At 46.0% G+C, this 17697-nt stretch overlaps 1 protein-coding gene and 1 pseudogene across 2 annotated transcripts in view; both read right to left on the reverse strand.

The window, feature by feature from the left end:
• Nucleotides 1-335: 335 nt before the first annotated feature.
• On the reverse strand, nucleotides 336-1988 carry LOC110201493 (heat shock cognate 71 kDa protein pseudogene; annotated as a pseudogene).
• A 4093-nt stretch (nucleotides 1989-6081) lies between these two features.
• The window catches only part of COL2A1 (collagen type II alpha 1 chain), a 48943-nt gene continuing 37327 nt past the window's right edge, over nucleotides 6082-17697 (reverse strand). For both annotated transcript variants that reach the window (XM_078149088.1, XM_020977216.2), the window contains 16 exons: nucleotides 17505-17612; nucleotides 16633-16686; nucleotides 15827-15880; nucleotides 14530-14691; nucleotides 14087-14194; nucleotides 13488-13595; nucleotides 12885-12938; nucleotides 12407-12514; nucleotides 12055-12108; nucleotides 11824-11931; nucleotides 11500-11553; nucleotides 10729-10836; nucleotides 10074-10362; nucleotides 9306-9493; nucleotides 8556-8798; nucleotides 6082-7695 (listed from right to left, as the gene is read on the reverse strand). In XM_078149088.1, coding sequence (XP_078005214.1) covers nucleotides 7549-7695; nucleotides 8556-8798; nucleotides 9306-9493; nucleotides 10074-10362; nucleotides 10729-10836; nucleotides 11500-11553; nucleotides 11824-11931; nucleotides 12055-12108; nucleotides 12407-12514; nucleotides 12885-12938; nucleotides 13488-13595; nucleotides 14087-14194; nucleotides 14530-14691; nucleotides 15827-15880; nucleotides 16633-16686; nucleotides 17505-17612 — 1947 coding nt within the window. In that variant the 3' untranslated portion in view covers nucleotides 6082-7548. The remainder of the gene's footprint in view (nucleotides 7696-8555; nucleotides 8799-9305; nucleotides 9494-10073; nucleotides 10363-10728; nucleotides 10837-11499; nucleotides 11554-11823; nucleotides 11932-12054; nucleotides 12109-12406; nucleotides 12515-12884; nucleotides 12939-13487; nucleotides 13596-14086; nucleotides 14195-14529; nucleotides 14692-15826; nucleotides 15881-16632; nucleotides 16687-17504; nucleotides 17613-17697) is intronic.

Raw genomic sequence — 17697 nt, forward strand, 5'->3', positions numbered from 1 at the left:
TTATCAGAAAGACTGGTTGTAAAAATTCTTTCCCAGTTTTCTATCCATGGTACCTTTTAGCAAATTTTTTAATCCCCTATTTATCTCTCTTTTTTATGGTGCCAATTTTAAATAGATTTTATTCTCCAGGACAAGAATTGCATTTCCACTTGTTTACAGTACTGATAAAGTGCCATGTTGTTCACTTCTCTCCCTCTCCGTGCATTCAAGTATTCAGAATGCCCAGATTTACACAGTAGTTTAAATGTTACTTTTAAACCACTGCTGCCTTGGCTACAAATTTGAGTACTTCAATTTTTGGAAAGCTGTGTGGTATGCTCTTTCTCCTGGTGTGTTCAGTCAACTTCTTTAATGGTGGGTCCAGAAGAAGCACCTCCAAATGGGGCTGTTCCACTCCCTGGGAATCCACCAGGCATGACTCCTGACATGCCCTCTGCACTCTGGTACAGCTTAGTAATGTTGGGGTTACAGACCTTCTCCAATTCTTTCTACTGATGCTCAAATTCTTCCTTCTCAGCAGCTTGGTTCTTATCCAGCCAGTTGATTATTTCATTACATTTGTCAAGGATCTTCTCTTTGTCTTCATCACCAGTTTTGCCTTGTAGTTATTCATCCTCTCTGGTAGCCTTCATGTTGAAAGCATAAGATTGAAGAGGATTCTTGGAAGACACCTTGTCTCTCTGGTTCTCATCCTCAGCCTTATATTCCCCAGCCTCCTGGACCATATATGCTCAATGTCTTCTTTGCCCAGCCAACCTTTATCATTGGTGACGGTGATCTTATTCACCTTGCCTGTGCTCTTATCCACAACAGAAACATCGAGGATGCCATTTGCATCAATGTCAAATGTCACTGGGTGCTGGGGGGATTCCTGTGAGCTCAGACTTGCCAAGCAGGTTGTTATCTTTTGTCATTGCTCTCTAGCCTTCATAAACCTGAATTAGCACACCAGGCTGGTTGTCTGAATAGGTGGTAAAGGTCTGTGTCCGTTGGTGGGGAGGGTGGTATTATGTTTGATCAGCATTGTCATAACTCCCCCAGCAGTTTCAGTTCCAAGGGAAAGAGGCGTGACATCCAACAGCAGCCAGTCCTGCATATTCTCAGATTTGTCTCCAGACACAATGGCGGCCTGGACAGCGGCACCAGAGGCCATGGCCTCATCAGGACGGATCCTCTTGTGGAGCTCCTTGCCGTTGAAGAAGTCTCGCAGATGCTTCTGGATTTTGGGGATGCGAGTGGAACCACCCACCAGGATGAGGTCATGAATCCGTGATTTATCTAGCTTGGTGTCTCTTAAGGCCTTTTCCACAGGGTCCAGTGTGCCACAGAAGAGATCAGCATTCAGCTCTTCGAAAGGGCTCAAGTGATTGACTTATAGAAGTCAATACCTTCATAGAGGGAGCGTACACTTTGCACATTCACAAGCAGTGCGCAGACAGCGAACAGCCCTCTTTTTCTCACTGCTGTCCTTCTAGTGCTTTGGCTTGAACTTGGCATTGAAATGGTTGACCATGCAGTTGTCAAAGTCCTCCCATCCAAGTGGGTGTCCCCAGCTCTGGACTTGACCTCAAAGATGCCATCTTCAATGGTAAGAATGGAGACGTCGAAAGTACCACCTCCAAGGTCAAAGATCAACACATTTCTCTCAGCAGCAATCTTTTTTTGTCCAATCCATAAGCAATAGCAGTAACAGTTGGCCCATTGATGATTTGGAGCATATTGAGACCAGAGATGGTTCCAGCATCTTTGGTGGTCTGATGTTAGGAATTGTTGAAATAGGCTGGCATTGTGATCACAGCATTTGTGACAGTCTTCCCAAGGTAAGCTTTAGCAATTTCTTTCATCTTGGTCAAGAGCATAGAAGATACTTCTTCTGGATAGAAACTTCTGGTCTCCCCTTTGTACTCCAGTTGGACCTTAGGCAAGGTTCAATGACCTGTGTCATTCATTGCCATGAAAGGCCAATGCTTCATGTTTGCCTGTACAACTGTATCATCAAATCTGCAACCAATCAGATGTTTGGCATAAAAAACTGTATCCTGTGTCCATCAAAAACTGGGTGTCCCCAGCTATGGACTTGACCTCAAAGATGTCATCCTCAATGTGAGAGTTCTGGATTTTGGCTACAATATCCCTGGGAGTTTTCAATTTAGGTTTTCTTTCAGGAGATGTCTGGTGAATTCTTTCCATTTCTATTTTGTCCTTTGGTTCTAAGATATCTGGGCCATTTTCTTTGATAATTTCTTGATATATGATCTTTAGGTTCTTTTTGTTGTTCTTGATTTTCAGGAACCTGATAATTCTTTAATTATCTCTCCTTCATCTATTTTCCAAGTCAGTTGTTTTTCCCATTGAGATAGTTCACATTTTCTTCTGTTTTTCATTCTTTTGACTTTGTTTTATTATCTCCTGGTGTTTCATGGAGTTAGCTTCAATTTGGCCAGCTCTAGGTTTCAATGAGTTATTTTCTTCAGTTATGTGTTGTACTTCTTTTTCCAAGCTGTTCTCTTTTCATAATTTTCTTGTATAATTCTCATTTCTTTTCCAATTTTTCTCCTTCCACATTTATTTGGTTTTTTAAATTATTGTTACTTTTTTAAAAAAATCTCTTAAAAAAAACTCTTGGGGCAGCTAGGTGGTACAGTGGATAGAGTGACAGCCTTAGAATCACGAGGACCTGAGTTCAAAGCCAGCCTCAGACACTTGACACTAGCTGTGTGACCCTAGGCAAGTCACTTAACCCCAATTGCCTCACAAAATAATTTTTTTAATTAAAAAAAAACTCTTCCAAAAGTTATTTTGGGGCATGTGTCCAATCTATTTTTTTTTGAGGTTTTGCTTGTAGATATTTTCAAGTCATTTTCTTCTGTGTTTGAGCCTTGAGCTTCTCTGTCATCATAGGAACTCTTTGTGATCAAGTTTTTTGTTTGCTTATTCTTCCCTCCTGTTTCTTGACTTTGGACCTTGTTAGTTTTGGGCTCGATGCACTTGGTGTGGGGGTGGGGTGTCTGATCTGAACTTCTATCTTTTTATGTCCTTCTGCTCTTTTTACAGCTCCACCTGGTTTTCTTTCTGTCTATCTTCCTAGGCTGTCTGGGGCTGGAAAAATCACTCTCAAGTTTTTCTTCCTTATCCAAATTCATTATAGCACATTTTCCAGGTTGCTGGGGAGGAGATGTGTTGTGTGAGCTAAGCAAAAATACTAGCACTCCACCATCTTGATTCTGCCTCCAGAACCTATCATTCTTGGAGCTTTAAAAAAAAAAAGTTCTCTACTTTTGCATCCAAGAGGACTTCTTCTTAGTCTGGGTCGCAACTGAGTTAAAACTTCTCCATTAGAAATGACTAGGAAACATCCTTCTTATGATTTCTAAGAGATTTTGGTAATGATGGTTTTCACTTCTGTTTATGCAGAGGCTTTTGTCTAGGAGGTTTCATTTCTAGCATGTTGGAGGAGAGCGATATCCTCTGGGGGATTTGTAGGAGAATCATGTTGTTGTTCAGTCATTTCAGTCACATCTGGCTCTATAACTCCATTTGGTGTTTTCTTGACAAAGATGCTGGAGTGGTTTGCCATTTCCTTCTGCAGCTCATTTTACAAATGAGGAACTAAGGCAAACAAGGTTAAGTGACTTGCCTGGGGTCACTGAGGCCAGCTATGAACTCCAGAAAATAAGTCTTCCTGACTCCAGGCCTGGCACTCTATCCATTGTACATAGGATCATAGACTTAGAGATAGAAGGGACCTCAAAAAACCATCTAATCCAACGTCTTCATTTTACAGATCAGGAAACTGAAGCATAAAGAGGTTAAGCCATTTGCCCATGATCATACAGTTATCAAGTGTCAGTTAAGATTTGAACTTGGGGCATTGTGGACAAGGTCTGGGAGAAGAATCAGCAAAGCAGCCTGGAGGGAAAGGAAGGCATGGTTGGCCTGGGTGTCCTCCTTAAAATCCAGCCAATCAGAGGGAGAGATTGCAGCAGTCGAGGGTGCTTCCAAGGGTAATGGCCAACCAAGAATCCAGAAGACAAAGGATAAAAAACATGGTACTCAGCTCCTTGTAAAAAGAGGAAGAAACCCATACCTACAAGATCCCCTGTATCCATCCGATTCTCACTGCTCCCAGAACCACCATTCAGTTCTGACCTGGCTTGTTACCAGAGTCTTCTAACTGGTCGTCTCTTCCCTCCCCACAAATGGCCAAAGCAATTTTCTTTAAGCCCAGGTCTGACCATGCTACTCTTCTAATCATAAACTCACATGGCTCCCTACCACCTCTAGATGAAAACACATTCTTCAGTTTGGCTTTTTAAATCTTTCACAACCTGGCTTCAACCTACCCTTCTGGCCTTAGTGTAACATAATCCCCTGCCCATACTCTGTAGCCTAGTCAAACTGGCCTTTCCGATTCTCCTATAAGACACCCAATATCCCATCGGTATGCCTTTGCACTGCCCCACCACCGCACACATGCCCCAGCAGTGCCCCTCCCCCAGCTGTATGTTTGAAATCAGTCCAATGTAAGGATTGTGTCATTCTTGTCTTTGTATCTGCAGCATATACAAGACAGTCAATACATGCTTGTTAAATTGAAAAAAAAAAAGATTTGAACTTGGGTCTTCTGGCTCCCGTTCCAACATGTTATCCACAGCACTGTAGTTGCACAGGATAAATAGGCAGTATGGATTGTAATACATATTTTTGTGGTCAGTACCAATCTTGATAAAATCACAGATCCAACTTAAGTGTCATCCTTGATTCCTCACTCTATCTCACCCCCCCCATATCCAATCTGTTGCTAAGTTCTGTCCATTTTACGTTTGCAACATCTCTCAAAATTCCTTCTTTCCTCTGACACTGACACCACTCTAGAATAGGACCTCATCACCTCACAATTGGACTTTGCCATAGCCTGCTGGTGGGTCTACCTGCCTCAAGGTCCTTCCCATTCAAATCCATTTTCCACTCAGTGGTCAAATTGATCTTCCTAAAACTTAGGTCTGACTATGTCACCCCTCTACTCAGTAAACTCCAGTGGCTCCCTATCACCTCCAGGATCAAATATAAAATCCTATGTTTGGTGTTCAAAGCCCTTCATAACTTTCCTTCACAACCTTTCCAGTCTTCTTATATCTTATACGACCCTGCTCCATATTCTCTGTAATCCAGTGACACTTCCCTCCTTGCTGTTCCTCCAACAAGGCACTCTATCTTTGGTATTTTCACTGGCAGTCTCACATGCCAGTAATTGTCTCACTCCTCATCTCTACCTCCTGGCCTCCTTGGCTTCCTTCAAGTCTCAGCAAAAATTGTAACTTCTAAGAGATGTTTTTCCTGATTCCTCTCAATTCTAGTGCCTTCCCTCCATTGGTTATTTCAAATTAATTCTGCATGTGTTTTGTTGGTACGTAGTTCTTAGCATATTGTCTCTTCTATTAGATTGTGAGTTCCTTAGGGGAGGGATTATTTTTTCCCTTCTTTGTAACCCCAGCACTTAGCACACTGCCTGGCCCGTAGCAGGTGCTTAATAAATGCTTATTGGTAGATAATTGTTCACTTCATCCTCTGTTTCACTCCTCAGCCCCACATGGAAGGTGTTCTTTGTTGTATTATCCATCTAGGAAGTGAACAGAATTGGGCATAGTTCAACCATGGTTCAACCACAGGCTGGGGTGAGGTGGGTGTTGAAATGAATCACCTTTTCCACTGAGAGATGAGAGGGTGACAATAAACTAGAATCAGAGGACCTGGGCTCAAATATCAACTCTGGTCACTTCTCATCGGTAAAATCATGGTCTTTTGATCCTGTGAACTTGATTCTAAAATAGATGTGACAGAATTGTTGGAAGCATGGTAGGAGGGGAGGTCATGAACTCCTTTAATTTGTTTGTCTGGTTTAGTCAAATACAGACTTTTCTGGCCCAGTTAGTGTTTTTTTTCCCCATAGGCTTCTGTAGAGGTCCTGCCCCACCTCCCCTTTAGTTGCCTTTGTTGCAATGGATTATTTATTGTAAAATAAGAGCCGTTTAGTTATTGGTTTTTAATGAACATTTTTTATTTGTCTTATTTGGTTCATCATGGAATATCCCAGGTAAGATAAACATTCAACAAAGATTACATCATAGAGTGGAAATTAATACACAAACAAATCCAACAAAGGTGTCTTTTTAGTTTTTATTTTTGAAAGAAAATTGGTCTACTTTTTAACTGTAGAGGAAGGGAGTGAGGAGAGGGAATGGAGAAAGGGCAGAGACAGGACACGAACTATCCATGGAGAGGGTGTTATGTGTGTGTTTGAGGCTCCTAGTCTAGGACACTTAAAATTGGCATTGTCAAATATCTTTAGAAATTTATTTTACAAAATAGTGCAGAGTCCTTGGTCCCGGCTCTTCTTGACACTGCCTTGCCTCCCTCTCTACCCCCAGGGCCGACAACTTTTACTCTCTAATTAACCCCAAAAAAATGTCATTGGAAAGCAAGGAGCACCTGATGGTGGTGGGGAGGGGAAAGGCCAAGGAGAGAAGATGGGGTTTGATCCACAAGCCTGGCTGGGGAAAACAGGAGTAGAGAGGCAGGGACTCCCACCCCTTACCCAAGTCTGTCTCATGCAGCTTTTCCACTTGTATCTCAAGCATTTACTGCCCCTGGCTTCTTTCCTGCCTCCACCCTTGGAAGTTTCCCTGATGTCTCCTACCCAGTGGTCAGTGGCCCACACATGGTTCTCACCCCCAAAGCATAGGCTGTATCTGCCACTCCTTTCCAACTAAACCTTTCCCAAGAGGGAAAACCAGAATTTGGGGGTTCCATACTGTCATCTTCAAAAACAGGGCTCTCCCCAAATCCCAGTTAAATGTGTGTTTCTGCTACTGGGTTATGTTTGGCTCCAAGGCTGACAAGAAGAAACAGGCTTCGTTTCAGTGTGAGGTAGCTTAAACAAGGGAAGCATGAGGCTGGTGTGGCCTCAGTTTCCTTCATCTTGGTTGAAAAACAAAAACCTACCACACAAGAGGGGGGGCAGGTCTTAGGTTAGAAAGACTGTTGGCCATCCCTCCAGAGAGAGGGATTGAAGGAACATAAACAAAAGAACAAAGCTCAGATCAACTTGTACTTTCCAACAAGGTTTTTTTATATCAATTGATGTTTTAAAAAATACAGAGGTGTTTGACACAGAATAGCACCATTGTGTATGATACACACAGCTCCTGCATCTGCCCGGCACCTGAAGGGTTCATGCTTAGTCTGGGGGCAGCCACTTGGGGGGCTTTAGCTCACACCAGTTAGTTTCCCGCCTCTGCCTTGACCAAAAGGTCTTACAGGAAGACAATAAATAAATAGATCACCGAGGTTTTACTTCGAGGTCTGCCCAGTTCTGGCCTCTTGGAATAGGAGGGGGGAAAATGTCCAAAATGTAAGCATGTGGATGAATGGGCATCCGTTGGGGTCAGCCATTCAGTGCAGAAGTCCTAGAGTGACTGGAGATTGTGAAGTACTCAGGTCCTTCGGGTTTGGTACATAATGTGTTGGATTGTTTCTGGGTTTGGGTTTTTACAAGAAGCAGACGGGGCTGATGTCCACACCAAATTCCTGATCAGCACCCCCAATGTCCATTGGTGCAATGTCAATGATAGGGAGACGGGAGGTCTTCTGTGATCGGTACTCGATGACTGTCTTGCCCCACTTACCAGTGTGTTTCTAGAAAAGAGGGAGAAAAGATAATGTTCAGTAGGTGTATTAACTACTCATAGAACAAGGTTCCATTTGAAGGATCTCTTGTGGGGCAGCTAGGTGGCACAGTAGATAGAGCTCTGGCCTTGGAATCAAGAGGACCTGAGTTCAAATTCAGCCTCAGACACTTGACACTTACTAGCTTGTGTGACCCTGGGCAAGTCACTCAAACCTGATTGCCTCACCAAAAGAAGGAAGAAGGAAGAAGAAGAAGAAGAAGAAGAAGAAGAAGAAGAAGAAGAAGAAGAAGAACCTCACCAGCCAAACCCAAATCCCCTTTTCCTAGCTTACTGAAAATCTTCCACATTTAAATTCCCTGTCCTCAGGGACAAGACCCTTCTCCTACCTCCTTGCTCCAGCCCTCTTGTTTTTTGCCTCATTTAAGATTTAATCCTCTCAGGGGGGTGGGGTATTTCATTATTTTTATTTTTTAAAATAAATTTAAACTTAAATAATTTAAAATAAAATTACTTATTTTTTAACTATACTCTCTCTCAGGCTAGGAATAGCTTCAGAGACATCCTGAACACTCACTGTATGTAAATCCTTAGCTCCTCTGAGAAAAGTGAAAGGCATTAAAAGTAGAAGAATATGGAATTTCCCCCAACTTTTCATCATGCCTTTCTTCTACATGCTATTCCCACAAAGGTATACCTCATATCTTGGTCAGATATTCTGGGCCAAAAATACAGTTTATCTATAGGTCACGTCCCTTTCTTGCTCCACACTTAGCCTTAGACCTTTTTGTTTCTATCCCTAATGGAGAGAGGATGATCATTGGAGAATCTAAGGTCCAATCTGACTCTTTTTGTCTGGGGGACCCTCACCGTGCAGCCATCCTTCAGCACGCTGTATGTGAATCTGCTGTTGCCCTCAGCCCGGATCTCAACGTCGTTAGAGCCCTGGATCAGCAAGGCCTTCTTGAGGTTACCAGCTGCCTCATCCAAGTAGGCAATGCTGTTCTTACAGTGGTAGGTGATGTTCTGGGAGCCCTCAGTGGACAATAAGCGTAGGAAGGTCATCTGGATGTTGGCAGTATTGGGAGCCAGGTTGTCATCTCCATAGCTGAACTGTTAGGGCAGAAAGTAGGGTCAGGAGGCTGGGAGGCCCATCATATGGGGAGGGATCATAGGGTTCTTGACATCAGGGACTCCTCATGGCTTAGGGAAGTCTTTGTGTGTGGAAATAGGCATTCTGGTTTCAGGATAAATGAGACATTCAGTAAAACATGTGTTTTGAAAGTCTGGTTTTTGGGGCAGCTAGATGGTGCAGTGGATAGAGCACTGGCCCTGAAGTCAGGGGGACCTGAGTTCAAATCTGGCCTCAGACCAAACATTTGACACGTACTAGCTGTGTGACCCTGGGCAAGTCACTTAACCCCAAATGCCTAAAAAGTTTTTTTTAAAAAGTCTGGTTTTCCTACAGGGTCCCTCTGACCCTTCTGTTCCTTCCTCTATAATTGGAGAGACAATCATTCTTGCCTTTCCCTGGCTGCCAGGCCTAGATCAACGGAAGGTTGAAACAAATAAGAAAACAAGACTCTGCTAGATAGTTTCAGGAGAGGTGGGGGCACTCACATGGAAGCCACCATTGATGGTTTCTCCAAACCAGACATGCTTCTTTTCTTTGCCCTTGCTGCTCCACCAGTTCTTCTTGGGGACACTGGATGGGTTGGGGTAGACGCAGGTCTCGCCAGTCTCCATGTTGCAGAAAACTTTCATAGCATCCAAGGTGCAGCCCTGGTTGGGGTCAATCCAGTAGTCTCCTGCAGGGAGAGAAGGCTCCTGGATCAGAACTGGGCACCTGTTAACTTGTAGAGCTCAGAGTAGGCAGAGCAGTTTGCAACACTACAGAAAACATGGTGCAGAAGGAAGTCTGGATAGCTGGACTAAGGCTAAGAGGCAGGGAACACAAAGACCATGAGGAGAAGGTTGATTACAAAGCAAGGTATGAGGAGGTCAATGAAGACAAAGGAAAAGTGGCTGTTGGAGGACCCAGAGGAAGGCAGGCATACAGGGTACATGAGAAAGAACAAGTCATAGGGAAAGAATGTTTGGGAGCTGGTGGCCTAGTAGGAGGAATTGGTCTGCTTGGATCCTAATCTTTCACAGAATTGACCCCAGCAGAGATCGGTATACAGAGGGCCACATAAGAGAAGTGCTGGCCTGGCTGTTGGAGCAGCATCTACTAAGGTCCTGCAGGTGGGGCAGGAAGAAGACACCGGGGCTTAGTGCAACTCTGGAACTTTTGAGGCCTCACTTCTCACTTTACATAGAGCCACATGGCCAAAGAACTTGAATCTGGCCCTTTCTGAGCTTCATACGGTCCCTGCCTTCCTTCCTTACCGCTCTTCCACTCAGGGTGACAGAGTTTCAGGTCTCGGCAAGTGCGAGCTGGGTTCTTGCGAGAGCCCTCAGGGCTTCGGATGCTTTCAATCTGGTTGTTGAGGGACTTGAGGGTGGCATCCACTTCGGCATCATGCTGCCGAAGGTTGCCGGCTGCTTCGTCAGCTCGCATGTATTGCAGGGGGTCAGGGCCTTTCTCTCTCTGGCCTAAGCCAGCAAAGGCAGACATGTCGATGCCAGGGCCAGGGGGACCTGGAGGTCCAGGGGGTCCGGGGTTGCCAGGAGGACCCTATGGTAGAAAACAAAGAACGCCAAGGAAAAAATCAGCTGTGTAAGTAAGTTGAGAGAGTATGCCCATTTTGTGTCCATCCTTACTAGCTAGGGACACAGGAGAAAACGGTCTTCTTCCAAGTCCTGAGAGTGCTCATCTCCAGAAAGGGGAATGGTACCCAGCACTGGGCCAGGATCTAGATTACCCTGTTTCTCACACCTCTAGCAACTATCAGCCCTTCCAAGGTCCTGGGAAACCAGAGGTAGGAAAGAGAAGGGGATCCAGCCACCTACATAGTTATTTATAGATAGCTGGTGACTAGGTTGCTATGGTTTGAGAAAACTCCCTGGGTTAGATGCAGGGGCATAGAGATGGGATACTTACAGCGGGGCCAGTTTCACCAGAGCGACCTCGAGGACCAGGAGGACCAATAGGGCCAGGGATTCCATTGGAGCCATCTTTGCCAGAAGGGCCCACTGGGCCAGGTGGACCCTGAAGACCAAAAAAAGAAAAATGGTGAGAAGCCTCAAGATTGGGTCTCACTCCAATTGCTGGGAGACTGTCCTGCAAATGATAAAGATTTGGATCAGGAATACACACACACACACACACACACACACACACACACACACACACACACGCACGCACGCACGCACACACAGATAATCCTACCAAAATGTGGATGATCAATCAGGGTTTTTAAAAATCACGACTAAGCTACTACTTCAAGTTCACTTGGTGGACCGTGTGAGCCTTTTTGGTTATAATTATACCTGGTTAGTGGTATCGCAGATTGTGTTAATGAGGCTTATTTTGCTTCTTTGGGTGACTAACTTCACACATGGCCCTAGATCCCTCTAATCTGTATCTAGCTTGATGTCGCAATGATTCAAAGGGTAAAAAAAAGCATTCGATATGGACAGAGAGTTGGCATCTGTCGTGTAGAGAAAAGGCAAATAATCATGGGGCAATAGTCACTCATTGACCAGGGGAAAGAGGTAAGATCCATGTGCCAAGGACCCCAGAAATATATATCCTCAAAATATGAACACCTAATCCATGGCCTGACCCTACATTTGGGATTCTTTTTTTATTTTACAAACCTGGCAAAAAGCCCACTTTCTCCCCTCATCCCTGCAACCCAAATGTACTTACTCGGGGACCAGAAGGACCAGCAGGACCAGAAGCACCTTGATCTCCAGAAGGACCCTGTATTGGAGAGAGTCAAAGGTCAGCACACAGATAGGTCTCTGTCTTTAGGTGAGCAGCCCTCTCTGACCCTAAAGAGGGAGTTAAGAGTAACTATCCTACATCAATAACATCCCATGCACTCTCTTTTTCTTTTATCTCTCCCCCAAACCTTAGGAAAACTCTGATTCTGATGACCCCAAATTCCTTTTACAGGGCATTAAAAAATCCAAGTGGGTACTAGGAAGGTAAGTGGACCATGGGCAGACAGCTATTAGTAGCAGTACTCACAGGGGGGCCAGGGAGACCTTGGAGACCAGTGAAACCACGGTGTCCCTTCAGTCCTCTCTCACCAGCCTCTCCAGTTTCTCCTTTGTCACCACGGGGACCTTGAGGACCCTAGAAGGCAGATAGACAGAACAAAAGAGTGTGAGCCAAAGCTGGACAGGAGAGCAAAGTTGAAGGGCAATTTTTGTCCTCATGTCACTGACAAGACCCGGTACAGGATTCTCAGGCACTTACTGCAATTCCTCTTGCTCCAGCTGGTCCTGCGGGGCCCATGGGTCCTTGGGCACCCTGGGAAGAAAAACAGAACAGCATCAAAGAGAAGCCCAGGAGCTACATCATTCTATTCCATCACTTCCCACCTGTGACTCTGAGCAAAGGTGTCAAACCCGAGGCTCATCACTGCCCCATTCAGCTTGACCCAGATGAGCTGAGGTAACTTGGAGCTACTTTTCAGTCCCTACCCCGCCCAGATACATCTTTGTCCCTAGGACCAGAGCTGCGAGCTCAGGACAGGGCACATCAATCCTGGTGGCTTGGATGAGGACTTAGCTGGCTCCCCCATAGCCAAACCTAGGCTTTGACTCACAGCTTCTCCTCTGTCTCCTTGTTTGCCTGTTGGTCCAGCTGGTCCGGGAGAGCCAGGGGGTCCAGGGGCACCAGGACCACCTGCAGGACCTGTTTCACCACGATCACCCTGTTGGAAGAGAAATAGCACACTCAGGCCCTGTGAGGCGATGGTCCCTCCCTTCTTTCATTCAAGACTCTTCAAAGGACACTTTCTGTTGTCAGCCTAACCAAGCCAAAGAGGAGCCAAAACCTTCCTCTAGGGCTAAAGGAGATGTATCTGCCTCTCCCTACATCATTCCCCACCCCTTTCCAGCAGAGATAAGGAGATGATTTTCTTAGGATCAGTGCAGGGTTTGACTTTAATTTGATCTCCTGCAACCAAGAAGCAGCTACTTTGAGCCCCAGTGAAGGAAAAGTGCCTAAGAAGTGGTTATTGATGGCAAGGAGATGTGTGCACCTGTGTTCCTAAAACCCTCATGGGAAGGAGTCACACTCACCTTGACTCCTGCTGCACCATCTCTGCCTGGAGGGCCATCAGCACCAGGACTTCCCTGTGCAAAGGAAAACAGAAATGAGCTCAGAGATGCCCTCTCTCCTCCTCCTCCTCCTCCTGTTCTGTCTACCCCAGGCCTGGCACTGTCATTCAGATACCCCTTTAGCTGTCCTCTGGTGGAAAATGTTTTGAAACACATCTATTCTTTGTAGATGGAGCTGGTCCTTCCCCAGATTCATTCAAGGAGCTTTAGTTAGCAAGCTCCTCCTGACATTTTCAAGGCTGGCTTGCCCTGTCGACCCATTTCTTCTCAAGTTTCCCTTCCTCCTCTCATTCATTTTCCTTTTGTCTCCTTCCTCAGCATCTAGTTTTGAGCACTTAGACACCCTCTGCCCCTTAGTCCTATCCAACTCAGTCATCCTCTACTACTACTATCCTCCCATCCCATCTATATTCTTGTCTTCTCAGGAACCAGCAATTCATCCCAACAGCCCCTCCTATTACAATGCAGATAGTGTTCACTGGAGAGGCTGGAATGCAACAGATCTTGGAATTCTGCCTCCTCCATAGCACGAGTATTCTCCTGTAGTAGTGCTCCATCACTCACCTCACGTCCAGGTTCACCAGAAGGACCAGTCAAGCCAGGAGGCCCCACAGGACCAGGAGGGCCACGATCTCCAGAACTTCCGGGAGCTCCCTGTTTGCCAGGCTCGCCCTAGAGAAAGGCCAAGAATATGGATACTGGAATCACAGTTCCCCTAATAGCTTTCTGCAAGAGGACTATGGTCTTTCATTCCAGCTGTTGTGAGAGACCTGGGAAGCTAATAGCCAACTGATGCTATCAGACAGATAGCTAGGCCATGCTGTTAAAGTCTTAGTCAATCTTCAGGGTTGGGCCCTGAGCAGAAGCTGCCTCTGGGCTCTCTATTCTTCTTTATCCTCTACTGTGGGCCCTGGAACTTGGGTGAGCCACCCTTATCTGTAGTTCCAATACTCCATTCAGTGGAAAGGATAATCAAGGATATATCAAGAATCCCCTCAGTTGGTGGGTGGGGGAAGGAGGAGAGGACCCTGGAAATAGTTTCTAAGTAGGGAAGGAAGTTGATTCATGGGACCTCAGTGACAACATGGTTAGTTCTGGTTAGTGCTCCAGATCAACATCTGCGCCATTGTCTAATTCAATAACCAGGAGAGATGAATGCTTACTGAAGGGCCAGGAAGACCAGGGAAGCCTCTTTCACCACGTTGACCAGGCAATCCAACAATTCCTCTTTGACCAGCCAGACCCTGGGGACCTGGAGGACCATCAGGACCCTGGAGGAAGAAGAAACAACATTAAATCTGATCTGGGGAAGCCAATCCACTCCTATCCCCACAGGATTACTTCCCAAGGAACCAGGATTCATCATGTTCCAATATTATGGTTCTTTTCTCTCCCTCCCACTTCTCCCCCACTTTAGTCCAAAAGCTACCCCATTTACTGGCCACAGAAAGTGAGTGGGAGAGGGAACAGGAAGGTTTGAGAGCTCCCTCGGATGGGCTGAGTGCTCAAAGTGCTCAGCTTTGAACTGAGTCCTTGGGAACTAGGCACTGGCCATGTTCATGGGGTGCCCCAAGAAGAAAGAGGAAGGCTGGGCCACAAGACTTACTGAGGGACCATCATCTCCTGGTTCTCCCTTCTCGCCAGGAGCTCCAGCAGGACCTTGGAGCCCAGGATCACCAGCCCGACCTGGGGGACCACTGTCTCCCCTAGCACCTTTGGGACCATCTTTTCCGGAAGCTCCAGGAGGACCAGGGGGGCCAGGATTACCCTGAAGAAGAAAACATAGGCAATGAGGACCAGGTCTCCACAATTTCCCACTTCGACCCGTCGGCTACCTAGAAGGAATGTACATATGCCTTCAGCTCCCTGGGCAGGGGGCTCTAGAGGATCTGCAAAAACCATCTCTGCCTTCCAGGAGCCTTCCTTGTTTCCTCTATATAAAATAATCTGGCCCCTGACTGCTTTCCAGTCTTATCTTCTACTATCTCTTCATCTGAATGGTCTAATCCTCTGCCTCTAGGACTTTACTCATTCCTGGAATGCCCTCCACCTTCCTTTCTACCTACCTAAATCCTACCAATCCCCTCAAGGCCCAAACAAAATCCACAGCTTCTGTGAAATCGGCCATGAGCGCTCAGCCCATCAGAGGGAGCTCTCTCCCCTATAGAGGCTCCTATGGACTTCTTAAGAGTTCTTACCATCAAGAAATACTTAAAATATGAGACTTTTTCAGTTACCGCTTTGTAGGATTTCTTCTCTTTTTATGAATTGTGCTTGTCTCCTGGCTGGATAATAAGCATTTTTATGGGTAGGGACCACATCTTATGATTTTGTTTTTGTTTTCATATTTCCACAGTGCCTAGTATAGTGCTGGGCACTCAATGTCCATAAGTCATAGAATCTGAGTTAGGAAAAGATCTCTCTGGTCTAGTGCATCTGGTCCAACCCCTGAAGAATTAACTTTCTCTTCTGTTATTCATTAAAGGCAGTTGAGCCCCACCATTCTCTTCTCTGTGTCAGGAACTTGTGGATTCCATATAGGGCATTTAGTCCCAAACCCACTAGAGAGTGCTAGAGAAGGTGGGGTTCAAGGACAAATGTGCCCCCCACTTAAGGGCCAGTTCCTCTTCCTTCCAAAAGCTGCTTATGTTGGGTTGGCTTTGGTCTTCATGCCCAAGGTATCTCCTGCCTATTTTATTCTCCCAAGTCCATTCACATACTCAAGAAGGAACAGAGGTGGTGATTCAATGTAAGTCCTCTGATTGCCTGGTTTGGGCGGCCTGTACCAGTCTGTACTGCCAAGATGTTCCATCCTGCAACCCTCCTCCCTACCCCCAATGCCCACTTATACACATCCCATCCCGGGAAGCAGAGGGAGAAACCAATCAGGATCAGTCACTCACATTGGAACCTGGAGGTCCAACGCGGCCAGCAGCTCCTGGGAATCCAGTGGCTCCCTGAATAAGAGAAGAGAAGTTATTGAACCTGTGACCTAGCAAAGACACTCTTAGAATAAGATTAGAGAACTAATTTCTAAGTCTTAGATTCTGGGGGTCTAAGAAGCTCCTATGGTTAGGGTCCTGGGGCTGTGAGGGAGGAAGGTAGAACATGGGAAGTTTTCTGCCATAGGGACTGGATAGCCCAAGTGCTAATATAGGGATGCCTCACTGACCCCAGGCACTAGGCTCTGATTCTCAGCCTGCTCCCAAAAAGGAGTGCCCACCTGGGAAAGGAGTGGGGTGAATAAAGGAAGGAAAAGGCAGTCTGGAGCAAGGTAGAGCAGGTTCCCAAAACACACCATGTGCTATTGCATGGGCACAAGCCCCACCCCCACCCCCACCATGAAACAGCTGCCCTGCTTTGGTGGAGTTGGCAGGACCCAAGGAGAAAGAATAAAACAGAGGAACACAAATAGAACAGGAATGAGAATATCAGGACTGCTCTGTCCCTGGGATAAGCACACAAGGCTTATCCACTCCTTTCCATCTTCTGAACACTTTCAGGGGCTCTGCATATGACTTGAAAACCTAACAGAGACCCCTCTGAGACTGAGAGATTCTGTAAGTAGCACTGAGGAGCTGAGAAAAGGCCCTGTACTCTCCCAGACTTAACGCCCTCACTTCCTATAATCTTCTCCAAGCTCTGCCTCCCTCTGGTCCCTACCAAAATGGGTTGGGAAAGGAAGGAAAAAGGACAGGATGACACTCACAGGAGGACCCTGGGCACCACGAGCTCCTTTAGGACCAGTCACTCCCGTTGGACCCTAGGATGAGAAAAGAAAGAGTTAAGTGAGTTGGGGAAGATAAAAGTGGCATACTATCTTAAAGAATCCTTATTTGGGGGACCAGAAATCAGAAAAGGGAAGATTCTAGGTGCAGATAACAGACTCATAAGTGTTAAATGTTCAACACTAGAATCCATCCAGAAAGGCCAGACAGATATGCATCTCTCTTATTTTGGGAAGTCTCTGGGGATGGAGATGCCCAATCTTCCCTAGAAGCCTGCTGCAGTATCTCTCAGAGCCAGAACTTCTGGAAGTTTTTCCTGATATACCACCCCAACTTCCATTCCAGTGGAGATGCAGTAATTGGTTCTCTCCATTGTGGACATTTAAAATAGTTGGTTTCTGCTCTGTACACACACACACACACACACCCCACAAACACAATTCCCCTTGCTCCAGGGATGAGTTAGCCATCCTGAGCCTTCCTCTCTGAATTCCCTTTGATCTTTCCAGTAGCTTCTCCCTTAGATTCAGAAATACAGATACTAAGCTATTGGTTTTTGCTACCTCTAGGTCTGGGCTTACAGATGAAAGGATCAAACTATTCCTAGAAAGCTGGTTCTTGAATGGAAGCCTGGCTCAAAGCTAGAGAGGGTCCCATGAAGGCATAGCTAGACCAACTGAGGTCCTGGAGGTAGCAGCTACTTCACAGCATCATAGCATGGCTATCCCCTCATAGCCACAACCTTGACCTTTGATGGCCAGCTTATCCTAGCCCAGGCCAGATACCTCTTTCTACCCTAGTAGCAAATCCAGGCTCTTAGAATAAATTCTTGAGAGAACTTGGTGCCACTCACCTGAGGCCCAGGTGCTCCAGATGGACCCTGAGGACCAGGGGCACCAGCATCTCCCTTCTGACCAGATTCTCCTTGTTCACCTTTGGCACCAGGCTGACCATCAGCACCCTGTTTCATAAAAGAATAAACATGAATGAGAGATGAGGAAAATAGTTGATACCCCTTCTCCAGGGTAATAGAAGTGTGTTTGTGT

Source organism: Phascolarctos cinereus, unplaced genomic scaffold (genome assembly GCF_003287225.1).
Source record: "Phascolarctos cinereus isolate Bilbo 61053 unplaced genomic scaffold, phaCin_HiC Scaffold_1;HRSCAF=81, whole genome shotgun sequence".
NCBI lineage: Eukaryota > Metazoa > Chordata > Mammalia > Diprotodontia > Phascolarctidae > Phascolarctos > Phascolarctos cinereus.